Source organism: Acomys minous (genome assembly GCF_964271855.1).
Source record: "Acomys minous genome assembly, chromosome: 7".
NCBI lineage: Eukaryota > Metazoa > Chordata > Mammalia > Rodentia > Muridae > Acomys > Acomys minous.
In genome coordinates, this window is record NC_140488.1 from 87603744 (window position 1) to 87631581 (window position 27838).

Genomic DNA, 27838 nt, shown 5'->3' on the forward strand with positions numbered 1-27838 from the left:
CATTGGCTAGATCTGGGTAGGGGTTTAAAGTTTACCACCTGTATTGTCCTTGGCTGGTGTCTTAGTTTGAGCAGGACCCCTGGGTTATTTTATTTTACATGTATGGGTGTTTTGCCTGCATTGGGTGTCTGTGTAGTACATGGATGCTTGGTGCCCACAGAGGCCAGAAGCAGACATCAGATCCCCTGGAACTGGAGTTACAGATGGTTGTTGCAATGTGCTTGCTGGGACTAGAACCTAGTTCCTCTAGAAGAACAAGTGGGGCCATTTATCCAGCCCTTGGTTTTTTTTTAAAGATTTTATTTTACTTTTGTGTGCATGTATCAACATATATATGTCTGTGTGAATCCTATAGAGGACTGAAGAGGATATCAGATCATTTGGAGCTGAAGTTACTCCATGTGAATACTAGGATTCCAACTCTTGTTCTCATGATTGGGCACCAAGTGCACTTAGCTACTGAGGTATCACTCTGGGCCCCAATTTCATTTAAACTGTTTTAAAATATTTGGTGAGGGTCTCTCTGTCTGTGTGTCTGTGTGTTTGTTCTCTCTCTCTCTCTCTCTCTCTCTCTCTCTCTCTCTCTCTCTCTCTCTCTCTCTCTCTCTCTCTCTGTGTGTGTGTGTGTGTGTGTGTGTGTGTCTGTTTGTGAAGATCGGAGGACAATGTCCCAGAATTGGTTCTTTTCCTTCCATCATGTAAGTCTTGTAGATAGTATTTTTAATTTTGGACATCCAAGTTTGTGTAAAATAGTTTTATCATTCCATTTTTACCTTTTATTTTTGGCACGGAGTTTAATGTGCAGGCTGGCCTTGAACTGGCCATGTAGTGGAGGATAACCTTGAGCTGTTAGTCCTCCTGCCTCTAAACCCAGTGGATTATAGTCATGTGCCACCACACCCAGCCTACGTTCATGAATACTGTCTTATTACGTAGTAAATTTTAGTGTGCTATAAAAGATTACGCTGGTGGAAGGATTGTGTAGGCAGGAAAATGAATGTGCATGTTTATGATCGTATGGCTACATTAGTCATGTGACTACAGAGGCAAACCTACAGGACACGTAGGAAAGTGAGCATGTCATCTTTCTATGTCGCTTTACAAGTTAGAGAATGTATCCATCAAAATGTTTCAGCAAATTATTGTAAAACTTTTAAAATAGCAATTTTGATTCAGCAGTGAATATTATCTCTGTGCCTGTAAACCCAGCAGTGGCAGGTGGATCTCTATGAGTTTGAGGCCAATCTGGTCTACAAAGAGAGTCCAGGACAGCCAGTGCTACACAGAGAAATCCTGTTTCAAAAAACCAAAAAGAAACAAACAAACCCCCCCCCCCCACAAACTAACAAAAATGTCTCTGTACTTGAGTAGTAATTTACTTGTAGACGTAAAATAGAAATCTGGTCACTTTTTAAAAAAGTTTTTTGAGACAGAGTTTCACATAGCCCAAACCTCTGAATTTGCTGCATAGCTAAGACTGGCTTTGTAGTTCCTCTTACCTCAAAGTGTTAGCATTACCAGTACGTGCCACACTGTCCATCTCAGTTCTCCTTGTCTTGAGACCTACCTCTGCTTCTAGCACTTCGAGGTAATGCTACAAAGTAGAAGGAGAAGTAACAGTTGTAGTGCTGGAAACAGCAACTGGATATACACTATTATCTGCACTATGCCAAAGTCTTTCCTACATTAACATTTACTTTTAAGTACATGAGGATTCGTGAGCGCGTGTGGATGTTGGACATGGAACTCTGGTCCTCTGAAAGAGCATCCAGTGTTCTTAACCACTGAGCCATCTCTCCAGACCCACCCCCTTATTATTTTGATATTGAGAATCTAAATCAAGACCCAGGACAAAATCTGGAGTTGAGACAGGATGCCTAGAGGTAAAGGATTTATGTGCTTATTGTTATTTTGAGGATAGGATCTCCTTTAGCTCAGGGTGGCCTCAGACACAATATGTAGCCAAGGGTGGATGTCCTTGAACTCCTGCTCCTCCTGCCTCCACTTCCCAAAACCTGAGATTATAGATACAACCTGCCATATCTAACGATCTCATTTGGTATTTATTTATTTAATTTATTTATTGAGGTAGATTCTCATGGTCTCAGGCAGGCCTGGAACACAGTATATAACCCAGGCTGGACTCAAATTCACAAGGATCCTGTTCCAGCCTCTTACATTCCGGGATTACACATATGATCCTCCATTCCTAGCTTAGGTTATTTTTATTCAGACTGTATTGGTCTTTTTTTTTTTTTAATGAATTATCTTACTGTAGGAAACGCCTCATACTCACTGTGCTGGCTTTACAAAACATGCATCACCATGACCGCTATTCAGTCCTTTCACTAATGGAGAATTCATGAGGCTCAGAAAAAATGAAAACCAAACAGCTGATGTGGGCAGGGCTGGGGCTTAGCCTCCCCAAGCTTTGTGTGCCCGCAGGCCCTGTGCTTTTTTTTTTTTTTTTTTTGCCTCTGGATTCTGCCAAACATGAAGTTCTTGTCCACTTCTTTGGCCCATATGAAATTCTGAGAATAGATATTTCTTTAAATGAATGACCTAAAATAGGAACAACTAACTACTGGGCATCCTTCCTCCAAGCCAGAGCAGCACACCTCAAATGAGCATTGTCTAAATGGAAATTTACCGTTTATTTATTTTATTTACTGAGACAGAGTCTTACGGTCTCAGGCAGGCCTGGAACCCACTATATAACGCAGGCTGGACTCAGATTCACAAGGATCCTGCTCCAGCCTCCCATATGCTAAGATTCTAGATGGAATCCTCCACATAAATGTATTTTTTCTGCCCTACAACTACTGCACCTGCCCTCCCTTTCTTGTGTAAATACTGTCTACACATGCCAGCCAGCCACATGACAGGTCCTTTCTGAATGCTTCTACTTTGCTTCTTGCAGCCTCTGTACTTTGATTTCAGGTCTCTGAGTCCTGACTGCTGCTGCTATCCTATATGTCATACTTTTCATTCATATAGGTACAATATAGTGGTTTTCCTGGGACCACCCTTGTCTCCCTCTACCCTCATCACAGCCATAGAGAGCATTGTGTACTCTTACCCACCTCTTCACCCTGCATACGTGGACTTCCTGCCCCACATCACACATTTCTGTTCAGCCAGCTTAGAATTTACTTCTTCTGGGAGACCTTACCTGACTCCCACATGTCTTCATGAGATGTTTTTTTTTCTCTTCATGGCCCTAGCAGTGCTATGTGAAGAGATTCCTCTGTATCACTATTGTGGAATAGATGATTAAAATAGCAATGATGGTAGTGTGATATAAAAGTAGGAAAGCACTGGGTTTCTGTGTTTAAACACCTGTTCAGAGCAACTTGGCAAGGAAAGTTTGTTCTGCTTAGCTTCCACATTGCTATTGGAGAAAGTCAGGATAGGAACTCAAGCAGGACAGGAACCTGGGGTCAGCAATTGATGCAGAGGCAATGGAGGAGTGCTGCTTACTGGCTTGCTCCTCAGGGCTTACTCAGCCTGCTTTTTATTTTTTATTAAATATTTTCTAATATTTTAAAATATACATTTATATTATTACACACACACACACACACACACACACACACACAATAAACTACCAATAGCAAGAAGAACCACGAAACAATAAGGAATTATATAAATGTTACATTCATAGTGTTTTAGCTATGTTTTCATCAAGGCTGCCAATCAGCCTGCTTTTTTAGAGAACCCAGGACCACCAGTCCAAGGATAGCCCTATGCACAATAGACTGGTCTCTCCCCCATCAATCACTAAGTAAGAAATGGCCTTTTTGATTATTTGAGATGTTTATTTATTTGCTATGTTCCCCTATCTGATCTGTAGTTAATTCAATATGTAGATATCAAAGAGCAAGCTAGCCTCAAACTTTAGCAAGTATCCTGCCTCTGCCTCCAAGTTTACTAGATTACATATGTGAAATACCGTACCTGCCTCTGCTATTTTTTATTGGGGGGGGGGAGGTTCGAGACAGGGTTTCTCTGTGAAGCCCTGGCTGTCTAGAACACACTATGTAGACTGACCTCAAACTCAGAGAACCACCAGTCTCTGCCTCCCAAGGGCTGGGGTTAAAGGTGTGTGCTACTGCCACCACCACCCTGCACCTCTGCTATTCTTACCTGATAACTTTTCTGCAAGTAATGGAGCATATGTTTTCAGATCTTCAGCAAATGTTCAAGGTCCCAACCTGTGTCCTAGGAACATGTCAATAAATCAATCACAGCTAATTAAGTCTACATTCTAGGCACATACTTTAGTACTAAGTTGTAAATCATAAGATATGGCACTGGGTTCTGTCAGATTTTTTTTTAATGTATTGAATTAGTCTTTGATTTGAATGATATTTAACTTTAGAATTTTCCTTCTTGCTTTATGTTCATCACTTCTCCAGAAAAAGCTATTGTGTATTATGACAAGGGAAGGAAGCAATTGGCTAATGAGTATTTTCTTGTCTTACTGTTGCTTTTCTTTTTTGTTGTTGTTGTTTGGTTGGTTGGTTTTTTTGTTTGTTTGTTTGTTTGTTTTTTGCGGGCGACAGGGTTTCTCTGTGTCACCTTGGCTGTCCTGGACTTTATAGACCAGGCTGGCCTCGAACTCACAGAGATCTGCCTCCCTCTGCCTCCTGAGTGCTGGGATTACAGGCATGTGCCACCACTCGTGGCACTATTGCTTTTCTTAGTCTGCATTGAACAGGTACTTTTCTCCCACAGGAAACTGAGGCCTAGAACTACTCTATGAGCTAATTAGAAGTGACTTTCATGCTATAATTACAGTGATTTGGAGAGTTAATTTTATTTAAATCATAGATTCTTCTGAAACTGTAAGAAACTTGGTACTCAAGGACAAGTACTAACTGGTAGAAACAATGTCTAAGAAAAAAGTTGCTATATTTTCAAAAAGGGTTGCCTTACTTCATTGAAATTGTGGTGAATTATATAGCTAACTTCTTTATTAGCTTGCACTGCCTGGTTTTAATATTTTGTATCAAGGGTCTGCAGCTTATCACACAGATGCCCAAGAGCATGCCTAGGTGGTGGTGGCTTCCAGTTAACCATGTCTTTTCCTGCTGAGAGGGCTCTGTTTTCCTGTTATAAGAGCTCAATAAAGTCACCACTGCATCTCCCTGCAAAGAAATTCACAAGTACACAACCCTGCATGAACATTTTTCTTCTTGTTCAAGATTAATTGAGGATATATCAACTTTTATCTTATTATTATTTTTTGTTTTGTTTTTTCAAGACAGGGTTTTTCTGTGTAGCCTTGGCTGTCCTGGACTCACTTTGTAGATCACACAGGACTCAAACTCACAGAGATCCACCTGCCTCTGCCTCCCTGAGTGCTAGGATTAAAGGCATGTGCCAGCAATTTTCTCATTCTTAATTTTTTCTGTTTTTCAGGGGAGTCAGTGCTATTGTTTGTGTTAATTTCCATTCTGTAGAGAGCCATTTTGGTTTATTTAGAAGCAAAGAGCTCCTTTTTTTTAACTTAATGTTGCCATGTAGATCTGGCTGGCCTCAAACTTGTGGCAATCCTCTTGCCTCGGTCTCAAGAATGCTGAGGTTACAGGTGTATACCACCACACCTGGCAGGAATTTCCTCATTAAAAAAATAATTTATAGAGTTGGGCGTGGTGGCACACACTTCTTTCTCTCTCTCTCTCTCTCTCTCTCTCTCTCTCTCTCTCTCTCTCTCTCTCTCCCTTTTCTTTCTTTCTTTCTTTCTTTTTCATAAAATGTCTATAATTTTTATAGACAGGATCAGGATGTCACATTGAAGCTCAGGCTAGCCTCAAACTCTGGTTTCTTTTGTCTTATCCTCCTGAGTGTTAGGTTCTCAGATGTGAGTTCCCACCAATCCTGGTTATGAGAAGCCATTTTTGATATGACATTGCACTTTTTGATGAATTTTTGGTTTTGTGTGTGTATGAATGTGTATACATATATGTATATATCATTCCCCCGACTCTGTGTGTTTTTGTTCAGTAAACAGATACCTTCAAAGTAGCTCATTGGAGGTCTCATATACACCCACAGAGGCTAGACGAGGGCATCAAACTCTTTTTTTTAATTGAAAATATTCTTTCCTTTTTTTAATTAATTTATTCTTGTTACATCTCAATGGTTATCCCACCACTTGTATCCTCCCATTGTTCCCTCCCTCCCATTTTCCCCTTATTCCCCTCCCCTATGACTGTTCCTGAGGGGGATTACCTCCCCCTGTATATGTTCATAGGGTATCAAGTCTCTTCTTGGTAACCTGCTGTCCTTCCTCTTTGGAGTTGGAGTTACAGGATGTTGTCTATGAGCCAACTGAAGTGGCTGCTAGGAATTGAAGTCAAGTCCTCTGAGAGAATAGAAAGTGCTCTTCTACAGCCACCCACATTGTAATATTTTATGATTCTGTCTGAAGAATAAGCCAAGCCTCATTGGTGGTCATTTAGTCTGATTCAGCATTTTCCATTATGCTAGCAAGAACGTCATTTATTCAATAACTTCAGATTTGATATCAACCTGCATTTTTATATTGATGTGTTTTTCAGGTTTTCAATTCAAAGACAGCCGAACTTCTTAGTCATCATCAAGTAGAAATAAAACAGGAATTCCCAAGAGAAGGGTATGTTTCTTGATTTAACATGTAAAGACATGTCACATTTATTGGTTCATCTTATCCTATTTATGCTCTGGACTGGTATATGAAACATAACCAGACAACCTCTTGAGAAGACCTGAGAGAATGGGATTGGTCAAGAAATGAAGCTATAATGTAGTAGTTTAACAAAAATGTCTGGACCATGAGTGGCTTAGGAATTCAGTGATGTAAAGCAAAGTATAAGTAATGTAAGTAACAAATATAAGTAATAAGTAACAAATATAAGTAATACAACTATCAAATTCTGTACTAATTCTGAAGTCATTTATTTCTTTATCTCTGTTGTTACTAAAAGTGCAAAAATTATGGCTTTTTAGTGGGCTTGTTCCAGTTTCCTTTATTTTTTGCCTCTTGGAACTAGGGTAGTCTCAATCTGCAGACAAGCCTGGTCTAGAACTTAAATCAATCATGCTGCCTTAGCCTTTCAAGTGCTGGGATCTGAAGTGTGAACCATCACACCTGGTTAAGGAACATCCTTATAAGGATACATTATTATATTACTCTGTGAAGAATAAGAAAAGTATAACAGCATATAAGGGAAATGTTTCTTGTAGATTCCTTTAGAATGTAGAATATAGATATGCTTTGCTTATCCTAATTTTTTTCACTTATGTGCTAGGCACATCTAATAAGTTAACTTATTTATGGAAACATGTTAGTTTTGTGTTGAATTATTGGAGACTAACACATTTATTCTTTTGTTCCAAAGATGGGTAGAACAAGACCCAAAAGAAATCCTGCAGTCTGTTTATGAGTGTATAGAGAAAACGTGTGAAAAGCTTGGACAGCTCAATATTGATATTTCCAACATCAAAGGTATTTTAATTGAGTATTTCCTCATATAGTATATCTTGGCCAATCCCATTCATTAATTTATTCTTTGAGCTTATAATTGAGTCCTTATGTATAGCAAAACTTGTGTGTGTGTGTGTGTGTGTGTGTGTGTGTGTGTGTCTGAACTTGGGTCTACAACAGTAAACAAGGTTCAGTCCCTGTTCACACATACATTTTATTCTTATGAATATGAGGAACAATAAAAGAAAACAATACAAATTAATTTCAGATAGTAATAAATTCCATGTGGGAAATTTTAAAAATTGAGTGATATGTGTCTACAAGGGCCTACCTCAGATTAGGTGGTCATGGGAGGCTTTTCTTCTCTGAGGTGATTATTTTGCTGACACTTTAAGGGACTTGAGGGGTCAGTCATATGACTGACTGTTTGGAGAAAAACATTTGAAGAAAATAAACATCCCATGCATATGCTATGTTTAGTTGATACCCCTGAGGCCTGCTCTTTTCTGAAGGAAAAGGAGGAGGAGTGGATGTGGGGAGAAGGTGAGGGAGGGGCTGGGAGGGAAGGAAGGAAGAAGAATCTGCAGTCAGGATGTAATATATGATCAAAGAATAAATAAAACTTAAGATAAAAAGTAAAATGAAAAAAATTAAATGAAAATTCATCAATGGATCTTCTGTTTATACAGTAGAAATTTAAATTGGGTTTTAGTCATTCTTTGTTTTCTTTTCCCTTCCATTTCTATATAATAATATCCTAATGCTCGTTCAGTAGAATAGGTAATGGGTTCAAATATGTTGCCTGGTGAGAAAATGCTGGTGCCCAGATGGCACTTGAGGAACATTGAAACATCAGAATGGGAGAGATTTGTTGTTCTCTTCTTTAAAAAAGATTTATTTATTTATTTATTTATTTATTATGTATACAGTGTTTTATATGCATGTATGCCTGCATGCCAGAAGAGAACACCAGATCTCATTACAGATGGTTGTAGTTGCTGGGAACTGAACTCAGGACCTTTGAAAGAGCAAACAGTACTCTTAAACTCTGAGCCATCTCTCCAGCCCCCTGTGGTTCTTTTTTTTCTTCTTTCAATTTCTAATGGAACTTCATTTTACTGTAGTTTTAAATTACATTGTTAGTTTTTATTCCCTTTCTTATATTTATCTAATTCTGTACATGCCTTTTGTCATTATTGGACAATTTTTCTCTTTTTTATCTTACTTTTCTTTTTTTAATGGGGTTCTCTGTGTAGCCTTGGCTGTCTTAGACTCACTGTGTAAACCAGGCTAGCCTCAAACTCACAGAGATCATCCTGCCTTTTAAAAAAATAATTTAAAATGTATTCAATTTTTATTTCATGTGCATTGGTGTGAGGGTGTCAGATCCCTTGAACTGGAATTACAGACAGTTGTGAGTTACCATGTCGGTGCTGGGAATTGAACCTGAGTCTTTTGGAAGAACAGACAGTGCTCTTAACCACTGAGACATCTCTCTAGCCCCAAGGATGCCTTTTATTGAGAAGAGGACAAACACTAGTGGGAGGAACAGTTTGGAGGAATAGTGTTTGAAAGTCAAATACTTATAGAATTTCTATGAAATCATTTCCCAAAAGTATGAATTTGTTGTAAATCTCTCTATGAATCACTAGTTTCAAGTAGAATACCTATACTTGACTTTTACTATTTATATAGGGAGAACAGGTACTTAGCCAAGGTTGCTGGAACATTCTATAGTCATGTGGTCATTGCCCCTTGTTTTTTATAGCTTGTATTGTGTTGTTGTCATTTGTTCGACTTTTTTAAAACAAGGGTTTACTAAAATACCTCTGGCTTGAAATTTGCTGTGATTCTCCTGCCCCTGTTTGCCAAGTACTGTGATTACAGGCCTGTACCACTTTTTCCAGTATTTTTTAATTTATTTTTTATTTTGTATTTTTTTGAGACAGGGTTTCTCTGTGTGTAGCCTTGCCTTTCTTGGACCCACTTTGTAGATCAGGCTGGCCTCGAACTCACAGAGATCCGCTTGCCTCTGCATCCTGAGTGCTGGGATTAAAGGCATGCACCATCCCCGCTCGGCTTTTAGGGATATTCTTGTAGTCTGAAACAGTATAAATAATTAGCAGGTGCTTATTAGTACTCAGTTGTCAGAAGAGTCATTGCCTCAGACTCATAAATAAACTGCACAGCTTAAAGAGATGTGTGATATAGAGTCCAAAGTAACTGGCCCTGACATTGTTCTACCTTCCTGACAGATAAGGTGGGATGCAATATGGTGACCTTCTGAGCCTACTGCCATATCAATCATTCTGGGTTTTGTGTCATATGTGAAGACGACAGAGTTCCTCACCAAGTAATTTGTCTTGCACTTACAGGAACAGGCCTATTAGACGTTAAACATGTATTTGTCTCCTTCTGCTACTCTTCCTCCTACTTCTCCATGTGTAGCCCTGGCCCTCCCAGACTTCTCTCTGTAGACCAGGCTGGTCTTGGCCTCACAGAGATCCACCTGCCTCTTTCTTCCAAGTGCTGGGATTAAAACAGCTATCTTTTTGGCACACCAGTTTATCCAATATAAAAGTCATACCAATTCAAAGTGATTCTTTGTCTGCAACCACTCACCTGTAGCCAAGGATGAGAACATCTCATAAAGTCTACCACACGAAGCCAGTCATGCTACTGCTCTCCCCTGAGAATTTACTGAGTGGGCCATCAGAATGAGCAAGCTTTTCTTCCCTATTTGGAATTCTAGGTAACAAAACTATAAAAGCTGGTGTGTTCCAGATCAACATGATCTACTGAATTGAGACTGTTTTCTCAGACACCCTCACCATAAAAGTGTTTTTTTGACATAAGCCACTGTGAAGACTGCTTTCTTCTAAACTAGAATATACTCAGCAGTCAGCAATCACCTAGATCAACTTCCTTCAGCTGCAGTGGAGGAAGAGGGCTGTGGGATCCGTAGCTGTTTATTAGTGGAGGGCATTAAAGTGCCACTCATATAATTGAACCAGTTTGTTTTCCCTGAGCCACGTTGATAATTTCATAAAGCACTTGCTTTCTATTTCCTATGCAACAAGCAAACGAGCTTTGCCAGCTGAGAGTTGTTATCATTTAGTTTTACCTGGCAATCATTAACAGAGCTCATCATATCTGCTTATATACCTTTCACAAATTCCTGATTCATTTATTTTAGTTGTCTTCATCTGTCCGAAAGTATTGACTTCAAAGTTGGGTGTGGTGGTTCGTACAAGTCTATATTCTCAGCACTTGGGAGGCTTAGGCAAGAGAGTTACTGGTGTGTTCAAGACCAGCGTGATCTACTGAATTGAGACTGTTTTCTCAGACACCATCACCATAAATATGTTTTTTTTTACTTAAGCCACTGTGAAGACTGCTTTCTTCTAAGCTAAAATATACTGTCTCGTTGAATGGCACATTTAAACCTAAAGTAGGCCAACAGGCTGCTCTGTGTGTGTTAGGCAGCTATGCTTGCCTTTAGTGATACCTTAGAAATGACCACATACACAAAGTTACAAAGCCGGATATTCTCATTAAGTGATGGGCAAAAACTGTTTCAAAGATGAGAACATAGGTTCTCAGGAGTTAAAATCTCAAGCAGTTATTTCGGTGATAAAGAAAGCCAATACATCCATTCCTCGCCCTAACTAACACACATCTTAGACTTAGGAACCTCATAGTGCTCTTCAGAGAGGCACCTTTTTCTCTAAAATAATTTTCCACTAGAGACCGTATCTTGTTTTTAATTTTCAAATATACATTTTATATGTGAAACTACGCATAGTTTCTTACTGCTTGAAAAGCTGAAAAGTGTTTTGCTTTTGGTTTGTTTTTTTGTTTTTTGAAAAGCTGAAAAGTGGCTTGTGGTTTTTGTTTTGTTTTTGTTTTGAGACAATGACTAGCTATGTACCTGGCTTTGTACTCACAAACTCCATCCTTCTGCCTCAGCTTCCTAGATGCTGGGATTATAGGCACATGTCACCATGCTCAGTATGAAAAGCTTCATGCATCTGCCCACATAGTGCACATAAAACTTTTATTATTGTCCTCTGTGTATTTACAGTTTTTATTCCAAAGTATGTTACAATGATATAATTAAGGCATTATTTACTTATTTTAGTGCTGGGGATTCTATACAGGGCCCTACACATAAGCACTGAGCCAGCTATATTCCTACCAGTTTATTTTTGAAAGCCTAATTACTAAGTCTAATTACTAAGACTTTAAGTATTTACAAAGACTTTTTCTAAGACTATTTTTTAAATTGTTACAACCTTTTGTTTACTTATGTGTGGTGGGTTTTGTTTGTTTGTCTTTGAGATAGGAAATAAGATGTGGCTGTGGAGTCCAGACTCCTCTGGAACTTACTATGACTGAGACTAACCATAGCAACCTCCTATCCAGCCTCCAAAATGTGCTGGGACTATACTAGGCTTTGCCTGATAGATTTTAAATAGTTTCACTATTTTATGAACAGTCACTTAGAGAAAAGAACCCCTTAAAATATTAGGTAGAGTGTGGACGGTCTTGATGTAAGTCCGAACTGTTGGGTTTTATTTATGTGGATAATTATATCTCTAAATACATTCCTGTGAGGACAAGAAACCTGTGTCTTGTGCATGTTATATTCATATGCATCTGAATGGTGCAGCTGAACTATGATGAAGAATTATAAACCTGAATGTGGTATTCTGCAAAAGAAAGAATTAAAATTAGGAGCAAGTAATGATTTTGACAGGTAAGATGTCTCAGTGGGTAAAGACTCCTGCTGTCAAGCCTTAAACCTGAGTTTGAGGTGAAAGGTGAGAATTTCTGCGAGTTGTTCTCTGCCCTCCACATACAAGCACTCACCCCAATACATAAATGTACTTAAGATATGTGAATAAATGATTTTTTACAAAATAGGATTTGAGGTTGGAACACTGGGAAAGCCCAGTGGCATTGTATGAAACCGGTGTGCAGTGATAAAGATATCTGTGGCCTAAAGAGAACCGTGCAAAGGAATTTGACAGGACTTTGACTGTCTGCAAGGAAAGCAGTTTCACTTGGCATGAAATGAATTAAGATAGAGGAGACAGAGGGAGTGCTCAGAGAGGAATCCTGGACCAAGTAGCAGATGGAAATAGCTCTAGATTAGATTCTCAGTGAGTCAGAAGGAGCCAATACAAAAGGTAGCATGACAGACATGTGACTTAAGGGTTATGACTAAAAAGACCAGCCAGCTGATGATTTACAGGAAAATCAACAAGGAGGAAATGGACTCTATTTAGCTGTGAATTCAGCTAATTTAGATGTGGTTCCACATCGTGACGTTTTTATTTTTAAAACAAGTATCACTTTCACAATATTCCACTGTAGCTACCCATTGCCACACTCCTGCTGTAGTACTCTCTGAGATTCCAAGGAATTCCCTTAATCTGCTCAGTTCAGCCTGACTGTGCAACTGTCACTGTATTCTGTACTCAGTGGTGATTATGACAGCAGCCTGGGGGACATCAACTCAATACTTCTTTCTTCAAGACATCTGCTTTAATGTATAGTGACTTATTGTTGCTAGGTCAGGCCTTTTAGCCTCCTCAAATATCCAAGAAATAAAACTCTAAAGTGACAAAACAAGGAGACACAAGATTGGAATTGAAACCCAGCTATTTGGTTTTGCTGAACCTAACTGCTACTGAATATTTTCTTAAGATTTTTTTTGAGACAGGGTTTCTCTGTCCAGTCTTGCCTGTCCTGGACTCGCTTTGTAGACCAGGCTGGCCTTGAACTCACAGCGATCCTCCTGCCTCAGCTTCCCTGTGTGCTGGGATTATAGGCATGTGCCACTGTGCCCAGATGTCTTTATTTATTTATTTTTAAAACATGGTCTGCCTATGTGTTGTATGACCATGGCATGTGTGTATAGGTCAGGTGATAACTATGGTGTCTTTATAGTTCTCTTTTCATCTATGGGGATTCCAAGAATCCAACTCAAGACGTGTATGACAAGCATCTTTATCTGCTGAGCTATCTCACTGTTTCTTTTTGTTTTGTTTTTAGAGCCAGTGCCTCACATAGCCCTTAAATTCTCTGCGTAGCCCCGACTGACCTTGACTCCTGGTCTCTTCCCTTCCAAAGCCTTCCAAACACGGGGGTTGCAGGCATGCATTCCTACTATCATGCCTGGCTGTGGCTATTTTCTAAAAATGCAGGTCTGCACATATGTACACACTTAGGAAGGGAAGTTTCACGTAACAATTAGGAAACAAATTAATGAGTTTTTATTGCTGCTTAGCATAGAATAATAAACTGCCCATTATATGTTTGTGAAGTCATTACATCCCTTGGAACAGTCTGGGAGCCTTTCCTCAGTAATGATATGGTTCATCAGTGTGTGCTTGTAGTGAAGCAGAAGGATTCTAAAGAATCTTTACATTTCACATTCACTTCTTTCAGAAGCATTTAAGGAAAATACACCAGGTAACACCACAAATATTCCAAATGGAAAGCTGGGTATGGTGGCATATGCCTTTATTCATAGCATTCTGGAAGCAGAGGTAGCGCAGTTGGGGTGGGGTCTCTGGTAATTTAAGGCCAGTCTGTTTTAGGCTACATGGTGAGGTCCTGTCTCGGGAAATTGCAAGTTAAAAAAATTCTTTAGTTGTTCCAATTATCCTGAAGTAATGTATTACATGTTTAATTTTCTCTTTCCTTCTGTTTAACTTTCTTGTCAAAGCCATTGGTGTCAGCAACCAGAGGGAAACCACAGTAGTCTGGGACAAGCTAACTGGAGAGCCTCTCTACAATGCCGTGGGTAAGCCATTCATGCAGAGAGGTCCAGCACAGGGCCTTGCTCCATTTGCAGAGGTGGTCACACTAAAACATCCGATGGACAAACCCTATGTTTCCTATACTCTGATGAGACGGCCAGCAGACTCCTAGGAGATAAGCTTTTGTGTACTAAACATGTTCAGATCATATTTATTCACATATTGAATTAATTGCTTCTCTCCCATGCTCTTTCTTTTTGTTGATTCTTTGTATTATATAAATGGATGGATATTGTCAGAACTGTTTTATGACCCCCCTCACTGTGTTTTTGACATTTAGAAGACTTTTTCCTTCCTACCCTGAAAAATAAACAATGAAAGTGCTCAAACTTATCTATAAATTATTTATACATTTGTACTTTCTATCTAAAAACTTGAACTTATTAAGACAAGTTATCAGAATTTTAGCTGCTTCTGTTATGGATTTAACAGTTTCACCAGAGCACACAAACTTCAAAATCTCAAGAGTTGTACTGTTAGGCGTCCCGTCTTAGATGCAAAGGTCCTGAGTAGATATGAGCATCATCGTTAGCACATGACAGTTGCAGAGCACTAAATAATACTACTATGTCATCGAGGGAAAGTTGTGGTCTAAATCTACAATCCTTAGATTTCTGTCTCAAATAGCAAATCCTGCGGCTCTGATGGTACACGCCCATAATCCCACCAATGAGGCAGGAAAAATGCCTCAAGGCCACAGCATTGCATGTTCTAGGTCACCTGGGGGCTATGAAGCTAAATTCCATTGCAAAACAAAACAAAAAATCCAAAAAAAAAAAAAAAAAGAAGAGAAAAGAAAAGATAAAATAATGGGATTATCAGAATAAGTTATAAAGAAGGGAAACAGTGAATTTCATTAAGAAGGAAAGGAATATGAAACAGGGAGGAGAAGCCAATAAAAAGCCTGTAAATCTAAGGATGTATATGTAAAAGGACAGGACTTTTTTTGTGCAGTGAAAGCTATTAATTGATACTGTGATCAAGTTACTGAAGTAGGGCAGTGAAAATGAAGAGAATGAAAGTTGCCGAGGAGTCTCAGAGGGTAGATCTGACTGTAGGTTTGTACATAGGGCAATTCATAAGCATGAAGCGGGTGATCATTCTTTGAGAAGCCCACGCTTGTGCTCTGGGCTGTGTTGTTCTTTCTGAGGGCCTCTTTTCTTCTTAGCACTGTGCTTAAGGTCTATATTATACCATTTTTAACAAAACCCCAACACTGCTTCATAAAGGAGATAAAGGAAAATAAATTGAGCTTATAAGAATTGAAGTTAGTAATATTAAGGGAGGAAAATAGCTTTTTGTTTTATATGAGCTATTAAACTTGTGGTTGAAACTATTTTCTAGGCAATTAGAAATTAGATGTTTTGGATGTTTTGATTACATTTAGTTAGTTAGTTTGGGGCATGCATTTTGCATGAGGACAAAAGAAAATAACCGGCTGGAATTAGTTTTCTACTTTTACCTTGCAGATCTCAAGGGTCAAACACAAGTTGTCAGGCCTGGCCCCATGCACCTTTACCCACTGAACTCTCATTGGACTTTGTTTATTTGTTTTTGAGCCAATGTTTTATGTGTTCCATGCTGCCCTTGAACCCACTATGTAGCTAAGGATAACTTTGAACTCCTGATCTTCCTCCCTCTACCTGCCAAGTGCTTGCTTACCAGTATGGCACACCATAGTTGCTTTTAGATAGCTATCAATGCAGATTTGAAAGTTTCGAACACAGATGTGATCATCTCAACTTATTATAGATGACCTCACTATAGGAATGAAGGTACAATTAAATCCCTAAACCTTGGCTAGATGCCTTTGTATGTTTCCTGTTCTGTGGTGACCCCTATATATATCATGATAAACTGAGGAGGCCTGTCCCTTTATTTTGTGTCACAGAAATTCAGAGTAGGAATTTGGGAGCTAGAAGACATGGGAAGAGAACTAGAGGATAGGAAATTCTAGAAAGAATGTGCTTAATCATTAAATGGTAGACTTTTCCTCCAATTTCATTTCATCTAGAAAACCATTGAATTATCATCCATCCATGCTGAGAGTTTCATCATGGTATTAAATATTTAGTGGCTTTATTCAAAGGGAAGATCAGACAGGATTAGTGGAAACAGAATTAGATTGTTCCATGGATTTTTGGTCAAGCTTTTTTTGGCTTGTTTATATCATGATGTGATGTTTTGCACTTTTAATTTTTCTTGATTTTAGTTCAGACATCTAGAGCCAAAATACCATAGAGTTGGTGGCTGATTCAGCAGATGTATGTTTATAGCAGTTGTAGAGGCTAAAAGTTTGAGACTGAGAGCACCATGCCAGTTGATTTGGTCTGGTAAGGGCCCATTGCCTGACTTGTGTTTTCATATGGTAGAGAGCACAGGGCAAGAAGCAAACTCTTTCCAGTCTTTTATAAGTGCACTAATCCCATTTCTATGACTACGGTGTTGACCTAACCATTTGCCAAAGTTTCCCATCCTAATTCCTTCAAATTTGGGGTTAGTATTTCACTATCAATTTTTTCCTATGACATATTCAGTTCAAAACAGTCATAGTGGTATATAGTTTTGATCCAAGCACTTGGGCATGGAGGCATGAAGATCAGGGATTCAAGTTTACTCTAAGTATATAGTGAATCTGAGGGCATCATGGGATATATAAGACTAAACCAAATATAACAATGAATCCGTTCATGGCACTCATTTTCTTCCTTCTCTCCCTCCTCTTCTAAAGCTCTGTCGCTGTTGTTTTCCTTTTCTTGTTTTTACTTAACTAAATTATAACTTACAAATAGTATTTATTATGAATAAGCAAATGAGAAGAACAGTTTGTATTTTTCTTTTAAAAAAATTCTCTGAGATGGCTCATTGTGCTTGCTGTCGAACTGATGACCTGAGTTCGAGCCCTGGGAAGGGTATGTAGAGGGAGAGAACTGACTTTGAAAGGGTCACATGACCTCTACACATGCCAGGGCAAGTACGCGTGTGCACACACACACACAACACACACACACACACACACACACACACACACACACACATTCACGTATGCACAGCACACATCCTCAAACAACATTGAATAAATAAATAATAAAAAAATTTAAAATCCCTTTCATGTCGCCTTCCTTTTTACTATATGAACACTGAACATGGTAAGTAGAGAGTATATTTACCACTAGTACAGTAACAACAAAAATAAGATATAAGAGTCTTAGGATTCAGTGGTGGCTGCAGCATACCATATTTTTTGGACCATAAGACACTTTTCCCCCAAAAGTGTAGGGGGACGATTAGGGTGCACCTTATGGTATGATTGCTGCTTTTACTGTTTTTCTTGTTTTAACTGCTCTACAAACTGTGTGCATCTTATGGTCAGGTGTGTATTATGGTCTGAAAAATATGGTAAGTTTATTGACCAAATTGAATACTGAGAAAGGCTATACTTACTTGCAATAAAGCTATGTGCTTACTGATGTCTTTTCCAATTGTAAACAAAGGTGAAAGCTCAGTGGGTCCATAGGTACATATAGCCTACTTTTAGATATCACATATAATTTTTAAAATTAGTGTGTTAATTCTGAGGTTAAGACAGTAAATTCTAGTGCGGCATCTAAGAAAGAGCATCACTTTCTATCACTGCTTCCCAGGCACTCAGGTCTGTCATTGGCATTATGTACTAACAGCTCAAATTGATTTCAGATTCTCCATTATATGAGTATTCATGTATATACACATGTATACACACACACACACACACACACACACACACACACACACACACACACACACAGCGCAGGCAGGAGCTAATAGGTTTTAATTTTTCTGCCTTTCCCACTCCCCATTTTTCTTTTCCCCATCTGTTATTAGAAATATCATCAAATGAGAGGCATAATCTCTTTGCCCTTGTATATGACCTTTTAACCAGCTTAATTAAGGGCTTAACTATTAGCATTTACAATTCCTATATTATTGAAGGGAAATAAGTAAGTAGCATTTTGTAAAACTCTGTTGGTCTTTGCTTCTGGTGTGTTGGATAGCAAGGAAGCTCCCCTTCTTACCACACTGCAAACTAATCATCTCTAAGGAGATTTACTATTTGCTTTGTGCTTAGCCAACTAGACATAGATGGTCTCCAGTGACTTTTCTCCATTTTCATTTTGTTTCTTAGATGTGTTTGCTTTCTGTTGTCATGATAAGCCAAACTTGTGCAAATTTGTGTGATTTATTATTTAATATCTTCTGAAGATGATTATTTCTTCTATACTGTGTATATCGCTTAACTAACTGATCCCTGGAGATTGAGGCAACTGTATTTCTCTTCACTTGTAAAACTCTTATCTGAACAAACTAAATGCACTACACATATATTAGATGTGACTTTATTTACAATATCCAAATTATTTTCTTCAACTTTTTTGTTTGTTTGTTTGTAACAGGATTTCTCTGTGTAACCTTGGCTGTCCTGGACTCACTTTGTAGACCAGGCTGGCCTTGAACTTACAGAGATCCTCCTACCTCTGCTTCCCAGAGTGCTGGGATTACAGGCATGAACCACCACACCTAGGTGTATCCAAATTATTTTTGTAAACTATTCATTGTGTGGACTGGACCATTGAAATTCCAATTTATTAGTCTAAATAAATATCATTAATACCTTCTAGAACGGGGTCTATATAGTATTCTACACCCACTAGAATCTATTTTCTTACCTTGGGAATTAACAGTTCCCTATTTTTATGTAGACTGTGCTGTTCCTGTCTGTGGGAATGGTTTTACTTCCAGCTTCCCAACGAGGAAAGTACTTTCGCAGGATTGTGCTCTTCCAAAATAGCTCTTTTATGTTCTACAGCATATGACCATGGCAGGGGCTATAGCATGATCCTTGGTAGCATTCCCTTTTAACATCTCCCGAAGATGTGCTCCTGTAATATATCATGCATGATTTCAGTTCAGTGGTTTTTTTTTTTAACTATGGTGCATATATGTTGCTAAGTAGGGAAGAATCTTTATGAACAAGAAACACAGACATGTTCTTCATCCAAGTGGAAATGCTAGTGAACAAGACATTCAAGCTGGACTTTCCTTGTTCCACTTTTGCTGCATGTCTCTTCTATTTCCTTTTCTACATTCACATGTGTAGAAAAAAATATTCATTCTGATGAACTTGCCCAAGTGATCTACCATCTCAAAACAAGCGTACATAGATCTTGAACCTGGCTATCTCTAGCATGAATTGCCATTATTTCTTCTAATGCTCCAGCTGCTCCAGTTTCTCCTGGCTCTTCAGTTCCAGTTGCCGTTGGCCCCTCTGGCTCTTCAGTTCCAGCTGCTGGTACTTCCTCAGGTATTGGTGCTCTGGCTATTGCTCACTTCCCAGCCTCCCAACTCAGACATGTTGGGGGACATTGACTGCTACTGCCAGATCTGGATCTGTCACTTCTTTTGATCTCAGAAATTACCTACACAAGTCTTTCAGCTTTGGGATCTTCTCTTGGGCTTTTGTTCTCTTATTCTGCAAATCTAATTCTGCCATCTTTGCTTCTATAATGAGTTTTCTAATTGTTTTGTTCTTAATTCAATTAATTTTGAACATTTGTGAATTGCCTTGGTAGTGTATCAACCACTGACATATTTTTCTTTGCCATTTGTACTAATTCAGTCCACGTACTCTAATTGCCATGAACTCTTTGATTGTGAAAACAAAGTTGACATCATGGCAGCCTTCTGCAGTCCCAGAGCAATGGAAGAAAAAGGGCTTTAGATGCCATTCACTCCAGCATTTTATCTTATATTTAGGGAGTCTAGGTCAAGAAGGGTTAAAAAATGAATGTCTCAAAGCTTGTTGGTAGTAAAGCCAAACTTAGAACTTTGGACTCATGATTTCACATGAAGTGTTTTGATTTTGTGTGGTGAGGGTTTAGATCTGTAGATACCGCTGTTGTCAAACATAACTTCAAGTCTGTTTAACTACTGTTGGTTGAAGAGCAATAAGGTCATAGGACCAAGGAGACTCCTATTGACCTTATTGACAGTGTTTGGTTTGGTTTTATAACTAAGTAATTAATACTCTAAAGAGCATGCCTTACAAAAGATGTACTCACATATTAGTGCTATGTTGGATAACTTGGAATACTCACAGAAAAGGATATAGGCTCAACCTTGGCCTACACTTGAACCAGAATCCTGCAAGATAGGTTATGGTTAGGTAAGTTCAAGGATTTCTAGGTTGTTCTATTATGCTTCCTAAGAAAGAACCACTGTTGTGGAGTTGTAGTAGTAGTTTTTGGAAAGGAAGGCACCTATTTAAAAGTCAAATTTATAGGTCCTATCCAGAGATCTACTGTCCCAGAATTATAGAGCATGGGGGTCTATCTTTCAGCTTCCTGTATTTGTTGTGTCCATTAAGATGTGAGTCAACAGGGACTGCTGGTGTAGAGTCAGTGGAAGAGCACTTACATAACATTTAAAAAGGCTCCCTCTTCCCATCTCTATCCACTCTTCAGTGAGAGGGCAGGGAAACGGGGAGGAGAGGGGGAAGAGATGGAAAGAGGGAGACCACTAGTTGTAGGAGGCTTATATTATCAAACACAAGCCTAGAAAGCCGAGTTAATGAATTTCCAATCTATTTGTTTAGCTACCTCTCTATGAAAGGTATTTTAAATCATGATTCAACAAACCCATATAACTAAAACAAGTGTTTCACAGATCTCTCTATCCTACCGAGTACAATGAACTCTAATATTTGCTATCTGAATTTTTCCTATTTAATTTTTGAAGTAGTTATCAAAACTTACTAAATTGAGTTTTAAACTCATAGGTAGTTGTAGTTCAAACCCTTGAAAATTAAGATGTGCTTGTTAATCATAGTCATCCCAAATTAGAAATCTCTCTTTGAATCCTTCCACTTTCTCCCAACTCCTCCTGTTAAGCTAATAGCATCTGCTAAGCTTGCTTGTCTAAGGAAAGTCTATTTTGGCCACCGTCACACAGTGTTGTTACTGTGTAAAAAGTAGCTAACTCTTGTTCCACTGGTATGTGAGATGTTGCCACCTCTGATATTGCTAATGGTTTATGTCCTGACATTGCGATAGAAAACTCAACTCCAACTAAGTCAAGGGGGAAAAAACAAGGAAATTTATTTTGCTAATGGATCTAGCCACTCACTGGTAGCTTAGTGTAGGTTTTGATTCATTCCTAACACAAAGTCACTGGTAGCCCCCTCCGGTCTGTCTTTTCTGAAATGGCTCTTGACAGAACAGACTCAGCTCTCCCATCATGAGACTAGCAGGCCCAAATTACACAGTGACAAACACAGCTGAGATCAATGACAATTGCAGACTCTCAGATGGGTGATTTAACCAAGGAATCTTTCCTGTAAGAACTTATGGTTCATATCCGACCCTATAACTTGGGATAGGGCAAATTTGTGGATAAACCATATGGCTAAGGACTATGAAAATATAAATCCCCAAGGGAACTTGAGATGGTACTTTGGGTGTCAAGAGGAGTAGGTACTGGGCACCAAATGCAGATCTTAACTAGAGGTAAATCTGTTTTGTGGCTTTTGCTATTCTCCTATTTTCTTGGTTGTCATGTGGATCATTTGCTTGCTGCTTTTTCTACCTGTGAAAATCATTATTGTATCCTGAAGTCTCCAGTTAAAAGTCTCATGGGAATTAGTACTACCAAAATGAAGTATACAGCTAGTTGCATAATTAGAAAGAGTTTGTAGAAATTTACTACAGGAAAGAACTGATTTTAATCGATGAGAACAAAGTGAATCAAATTAGCATTAATTCTGTCAGCATTAAAAAATGTAGTGTGCAGGCTTGCATTACCTCTCTCAGAATCCTTTAAATAGATATGGGCCTCAGTTTTTGTCAGAAGGCATCTAAGAGTAGTTAGTATCCCCCAAATACTGAGTTACCACTAGTACATTAAAAGCTATATATAAAAGTTAAATACAATAGTACCTGTCTCTTAAAAGAAGATAGCAAATCTGGTTCTATTGGTTACTTATGCAATCTACTGTGCAGTTTTTTAGTGCTTTCTATTCCCCAAGGTTTGCCACAAAGAAAAATGAAGTATTTTCTACTTGGGGATCAGGAAGCAGATAACAGAAATTTAGTAAAGAAAATAGTAGCCCATTAGAGTTTCCCCATATAATCTACCAAAAAAATGGATTCTAATTAAAGAAAATCTTTTAATGGTTTCAGATCTTGTATCCTTTGAAAGATTTTATTGTAAATAACGCATCCCACACTTGAGACTGAATCTTGTCTTACTTCAGTTCTTTTTACTTAGTCTTTGTCTTAGTCTTCCCCAAGGCTTCTAGGCTACAAGGACACATTGTATCCTGAACTCTGGTTTTGCACTGCTAACTAGCCTGCAGGTTTTAAGTCCATTCATGTATGTTCAGAAAATGCCTATTCCAAATACTTTTCAATATTTTGTATTTTCCTATAAAAATAATGCAAAGTAAAAGTCCCAAGGTTTGTATTGTTCTTATAATTTGTCTGTAATTTTGCATAAAAGCTTTAAATTCTCTTTTGTAAATATATTTTCTTCTAACAGTATGTCTATTCATTTCTAATTTTCTAATTTCTGTTCTTTAAAAGCTATAACATTTTAATTGCTTATGGAAACTAATCAGTCTCCTATCTGTAACAGTGATTTCACTAGGTTCTCATTTTTATGAAGGTCCTCTTACATATTATTATGTTTTGATCCATAGTGTGGCTTGACCTAAGAACCCAGTCTACTGTAGAGAACCTTAGTAAACGAATTCCAGGAAATAATAACTTTGTCAAGGTAAGAAATCTCTTCAGAAGTACATTGTAATAATGTTTGTTTAGCTTGGAGTGGTGGCACACACCTGTAGTGCCACCACCATTTGGGAGGGAGAGGCAAGTGGATCACTGTGAGTTCAAGGCCAGCCTGGTCTACAATGTGAGTCCAGGACAGCCAGGGCTACACAGAGAAACCCTGTCTCGAAGGAAAAAAAAAAGAATGGTTTTAAAAAAGTTCTCTGATTTCATGAGGCAAACTATCTTGTCTTATAACCTATGACAAAATGGTTATTTATTTCATTCAAATAACTGGGGCCAAATCAATTATTAACCTTTCTGTCTTTCTTATTCTGTGGAGCAGATGGAATAAAAATACCCTAAGACTACAGACTAGTAGAGGTCCTAATGTCCAAGTAACTCCAATCATACTCCTCAATGGTGCTTTTTTAAAATTTACCCATGCTTTCAGAATCCATCAGCATAGTTTTCAATTGCCCACTGAAAAAAGTTTTGGGTACTTATGAGTTTTTAGGAATTCAGGAACAAAGGAAAAGTAGACAGCATTATAGACATTTACCATAGACCAAAAAAAAAAAAAAAAATCAAATCAAATCACAGGAATATGCCTAATTTTAAATCCTCATATGGACATTTTTTCCTCATTAGGTAAATGAAGTTAATTTCTTAGCAAGTTCAAGTTATTCTAGAACTTACAAAGTAGTTCTTTTCTGGTGTTCTGCTTTGCTTTCTTTTTTTCCTTTTTGATGAGGTATGTCCCTGTTTTATTTGCCAGTGGGTCATGTGTTAGTTCTTAGATCTGAAGTGAATGTTCAAACACTATTAATTATAACAGGCTAGCAAACAATCCCATGTCTGTTCCCTACCCTGTCGGAGTAGTTTCAGTCTTGTCCTGCTATTTATTTCCTATTGGTTGTTTCTTCACCATGCATAACCCTCCCTCCAACCGTCTTCACTTTGCTTCTAGGGTTGCATAGTTTTCCCTGCACTGCCAATGCAGGCAACCATTACACTCCTTACCTGTAGCATTTTAAGACTCTGTGTCTAGTAGATTTGCAAGATCTTCTTGATTCCCCCTTGTTCACCCTAAACTCAAAAGAAAGCTAGAAATCATACATTAAGATTTTTAACTTGAAGACTGAATTAAAATACTTGAAAAATATTATAGTTTCTGGATATGTGTTTTCATGGAGTGTGTGTGTGTGTGTGTGTGTGTGTGTGTGTGTGTGTGTGTGTGTGTGTCTGTGTGTCTGTTTCTGTTTCCTGAGTTTTTCTCAATCATGGTTTGGAGTTTTGTTTGTTGCCTTTAGTAAAAGAGAGAGAAAAGAAGGCATGTGTAGTTGAGTGGGCAGGGAGGATCTGGGTGGAATTGTGGGAAGGGAACTGTGGTCAGAATATATTATATGAATACTTTTCAATAAAAAATATTGGAAAACACTTTTTGAGACAGGGTCTTACTGTGTAGCTCTGGCTGACTTGGACCTCATTGTATATACTAAGCTGGCCTCAAACTTAGAGCAACTTTCTTCTTTATCTTATTTTAAGTGTCTGGGTATTTTACATGCATGTATTATCTGTGTACTACATGCATGCCTGGTACCCACAGAGGCCAGGAGAGGTTACCATATTCCCTGAAACTGGAGATACATACTGCTATTAATCACCAAATGGCTGCTGGGAACCAAACCTGTGTCCACTGAAAGAGCAGCCTTAACTGCTAAGCCATCTCTCCAGCTCTCCAACAGTCTTTGTGCTTCTACCTCTTACATGTTCAGATTATAGGCATGTGCTAGCATATCACATCAGCTATAATTTTTCTCATGAAATATGCTCATGAGATATGAAAAGTGAATAGAATAGGATGGAGTGTAAGCTAATTATATCATTTTATATTAATTACATCATTAATCCCTTTACTTGAATGTTATAAAGGCGTTGATATTTATTATGCTAACACCAATTGAACCTCACCCATTCTCAAGAAAGATCAATAAGCATGCATGAGTTTCATCTTTACCCTTTAGCCTTTACCCAGAACACATTCTTCCATTTGTTGTATTTGTTGACTTTAGCCAGCTGCTCTTTTATGTACAGCAATTCTGTATTGATTTAATCTGGCATGTTAGTGAGCTCTAGTTTATTTATTTCCCACTAAGCTTATATTACTCTGTTATTTGAATATGCATGTCTATGTGTATGTGTGCACATATAGAAATATAGTATGTTATTAAAACATGTTTCAGGATAACTTTCTTGTTCCTGTTATTAATTTATGATTTAATATTAATGATTAATTTATGATTAAATATCACTATCTACCATGAAAAGAAAAATAAATTTTGGTTTAGGATCTACAGATGAGCAATTGTTATTAAAATGGCATTACATTGGCACTATGTAATTAGAAGATGGTGTATAGCTTCCTCTTCTCTTTACCTTGCTTGCGTGGCTGCTCTTTGAACTGCAAACAATCACTCTGGTCTTTGTTCCTGAACATGCTTTCGTGTACCATGGGATAGATAGCTATTACTTTTGTACTTTCATTACAAAACTGATGGGAAACTGCAAACCCATTTGTTTTGTTGAGTTCTTTTATTTAGAGGTTTTATTTTAAATTGTAGTAAGTATAATTTACTGACTGACCTTCATAACTGTTCTAGTCCAAGACAGGCCTTCCACTTAGCACTTACTTCAGTGCAGTGAAACTTCGTTGGCTCCTTGACAACGTGAGAAAAGTTCAAAAGGCTGTTGAAGAAAATAGAGCTCTTTTTGGGACCATTGACTCATGGCTCATTTGGGTATGTTTAAATGTGATGTATGCATAGAGAATGTTTGGGGGGGATTTTTTTTTTACTGTCCTACCTACTATGTTTGACCAACATTTTAGACTTCTGTATAGGATTGTTATTGAGAAAAACTACAAGAAGCAGCAAAATGTCTCTGTCTCCATTTGAGAGATAGTTTTTATCTACTCTTTTTACTTTTCTTGTTTATTTGAGTGATAGTGGAAGATAATTACCAAAACCATATTTCATAACTCTTTGAGGCAAGTAGCTTTTTTCTCATGTCTCTCATTTCCTTCTATACCACTAACCATTTCTTAGAAGAAATAACTATTTCACACAGTAAAATGCACTACTTTTTCCTTCACTGTGAACATTTTATAGTATTCTCTTGTGAAATCATGCCAGGATATGAGACTAAGGCATGGCAGAAGTTTATATTAAGATGTTTTGTCCAGAGCTGAACACAGTTCAGCAGAAATGAACATTTTAGATATTTACATGACACATTACTTTTCTGTTTTTGAATTTTTGAGATAGGGTCTCAGTATACAGACCTGACCAGCCTGCAGTCTCTTTGTTTCTCTGTCTGTTTGCCTTTCTCTCTTTCTCTCCCTCTAACAGGATTTTACTGTGTAGCCCTGGATGACCTAGAACTTGCTGTGTAGACCATAGACATCCACCTGCCTCTGTCTCCCAAGTGCTAGATATATGTGTATGCCACCACACTTGGCTTGCAATGTAGATCTTTTGATTTTTAACTTACTTTTATTACTTTTTGAGTATGGGCATTTTGCCTGCATGTATGTATGTATTATGTGTATGTATGTATTTATTTATTTATATTTATGTATGTATGTATGTGCACCATGTGCACTCAATGTCCTCCCAGGACAGAAGAGTGTCAGATTCCTTGGGACTAGATTTGATAGAGTTGTGAGCTGATGTGGGACTTGTGGTTGAAACTGGGTCCACTAGAAGAGTAGCTGTTGTTCTTAATTGCTGAGCCATTTTTCCAGCCCTACAATGGATATCTTTATAGTATATGTCATTTTGTGATTCATTTTCTCTCTCTCCTTTTATCTATGTTATGTTTATTATGGGCATTTTTTTTGTTACCGTGCACCAAAATAGGCAGTACTATAGCCAGTGTAGGCAATGCACAAGATCATAAACTCTTGTGCCAATCTTGCTTCAACTATACTCACATAATTCAATTCCAAACACATAATTCCATTTGTAAATACTTCAACACTTGGGGGGAATTCAAGCCAGTATTATCCTTATTTTTTTTTGTGGAATCAATACAGCATGTCTTTCAGAGCACTTCCTAGAAGAATTGCATTTTCCACCCTGCTCTGTACTTGGCCAAGGAATGGATTTTTTTACTTTGTAGAAGCCACCTGTTTTCTCATATATCAGTCACAGTTGAACGAATGACTCTAGCAATTGCATTGGAACATAATGGTATGGGAACCATGAGCTGCAGGAGACAGGACGGAACATTAGAGGCTATGCCCAATGGCGTGCTCTTCTATCTTTGTTCTTTTCTTGCCTCCTATTGCCTACATGTGAAGGAAGGTAGCATTGGTTCCCAGGAACAATTCTACTTTCAGGATGTACACAAAAAGATGTGTTATTAAAAAGGAAAAGGAGAAGATACAAGGTTTTACACAAACCTTTAAAGAAGTAGCATTCCATTTAGTCAAGTTTTATAAGGCTCTGAGTTTTGCAAAGATAGAAGATTAAAAACAAAACTGACTTCTGTTTAACCAGAAATTAGCTAGAATGGCACAAATACAGTGGCCACATAAAGTTATGAATACTTGAGTGTTGTCAGTCTGAACTGTGATATATTACAAATATAAAATGCACATTGTTTTTTACAGATTTAAGACAAAAAAGAAAGTAAATTATATTAATAGTATTTTTGTTGTTTATATGTTCAAA

At 38.0% G+C, this 27838-nt stretch overlaps 1 protein-coding gene across 5 annotated transcripts in view; it reads left to right on the forward strand.

Annotated features, from left to right (window-relative positions):
- GK (glycerol kinase) overlaps positions 1-27838 on the forward strand; it is a 73580-nt gene that overhangs the window by 8314 nt on the left and 37428 nt on the right. For 3 of the 5 annotated variants that reach the window (XM_084790445.1, XM_084790448.1, XM_084790446.1), the window contains exons 2-7: positions 6567-6640; positions 7386-7492; positions 14208-14285; positions 19559-19642; positions 23033-23109; positions 25766-25903. In XM_084790445.1, coding sequence (XP_084646571.1) covers positions 6567-6640; positions 7386-7492; positions 14208-14285; positions 19559-19642; positions 23033-23109; positions 25766-25903 — 558 coding nt within the window. The remainder of the gene's footprint in view (positions 1-6566; positions 6641-7385; positions 7493-14207; positions 14286-19558; positions 19643-23032; positions 23110-25765; positions 25904-27838) is intronic. The other 2 variants (XM_084790447.1, XM_084790449.1) reach the window with 1 other exon arrangement.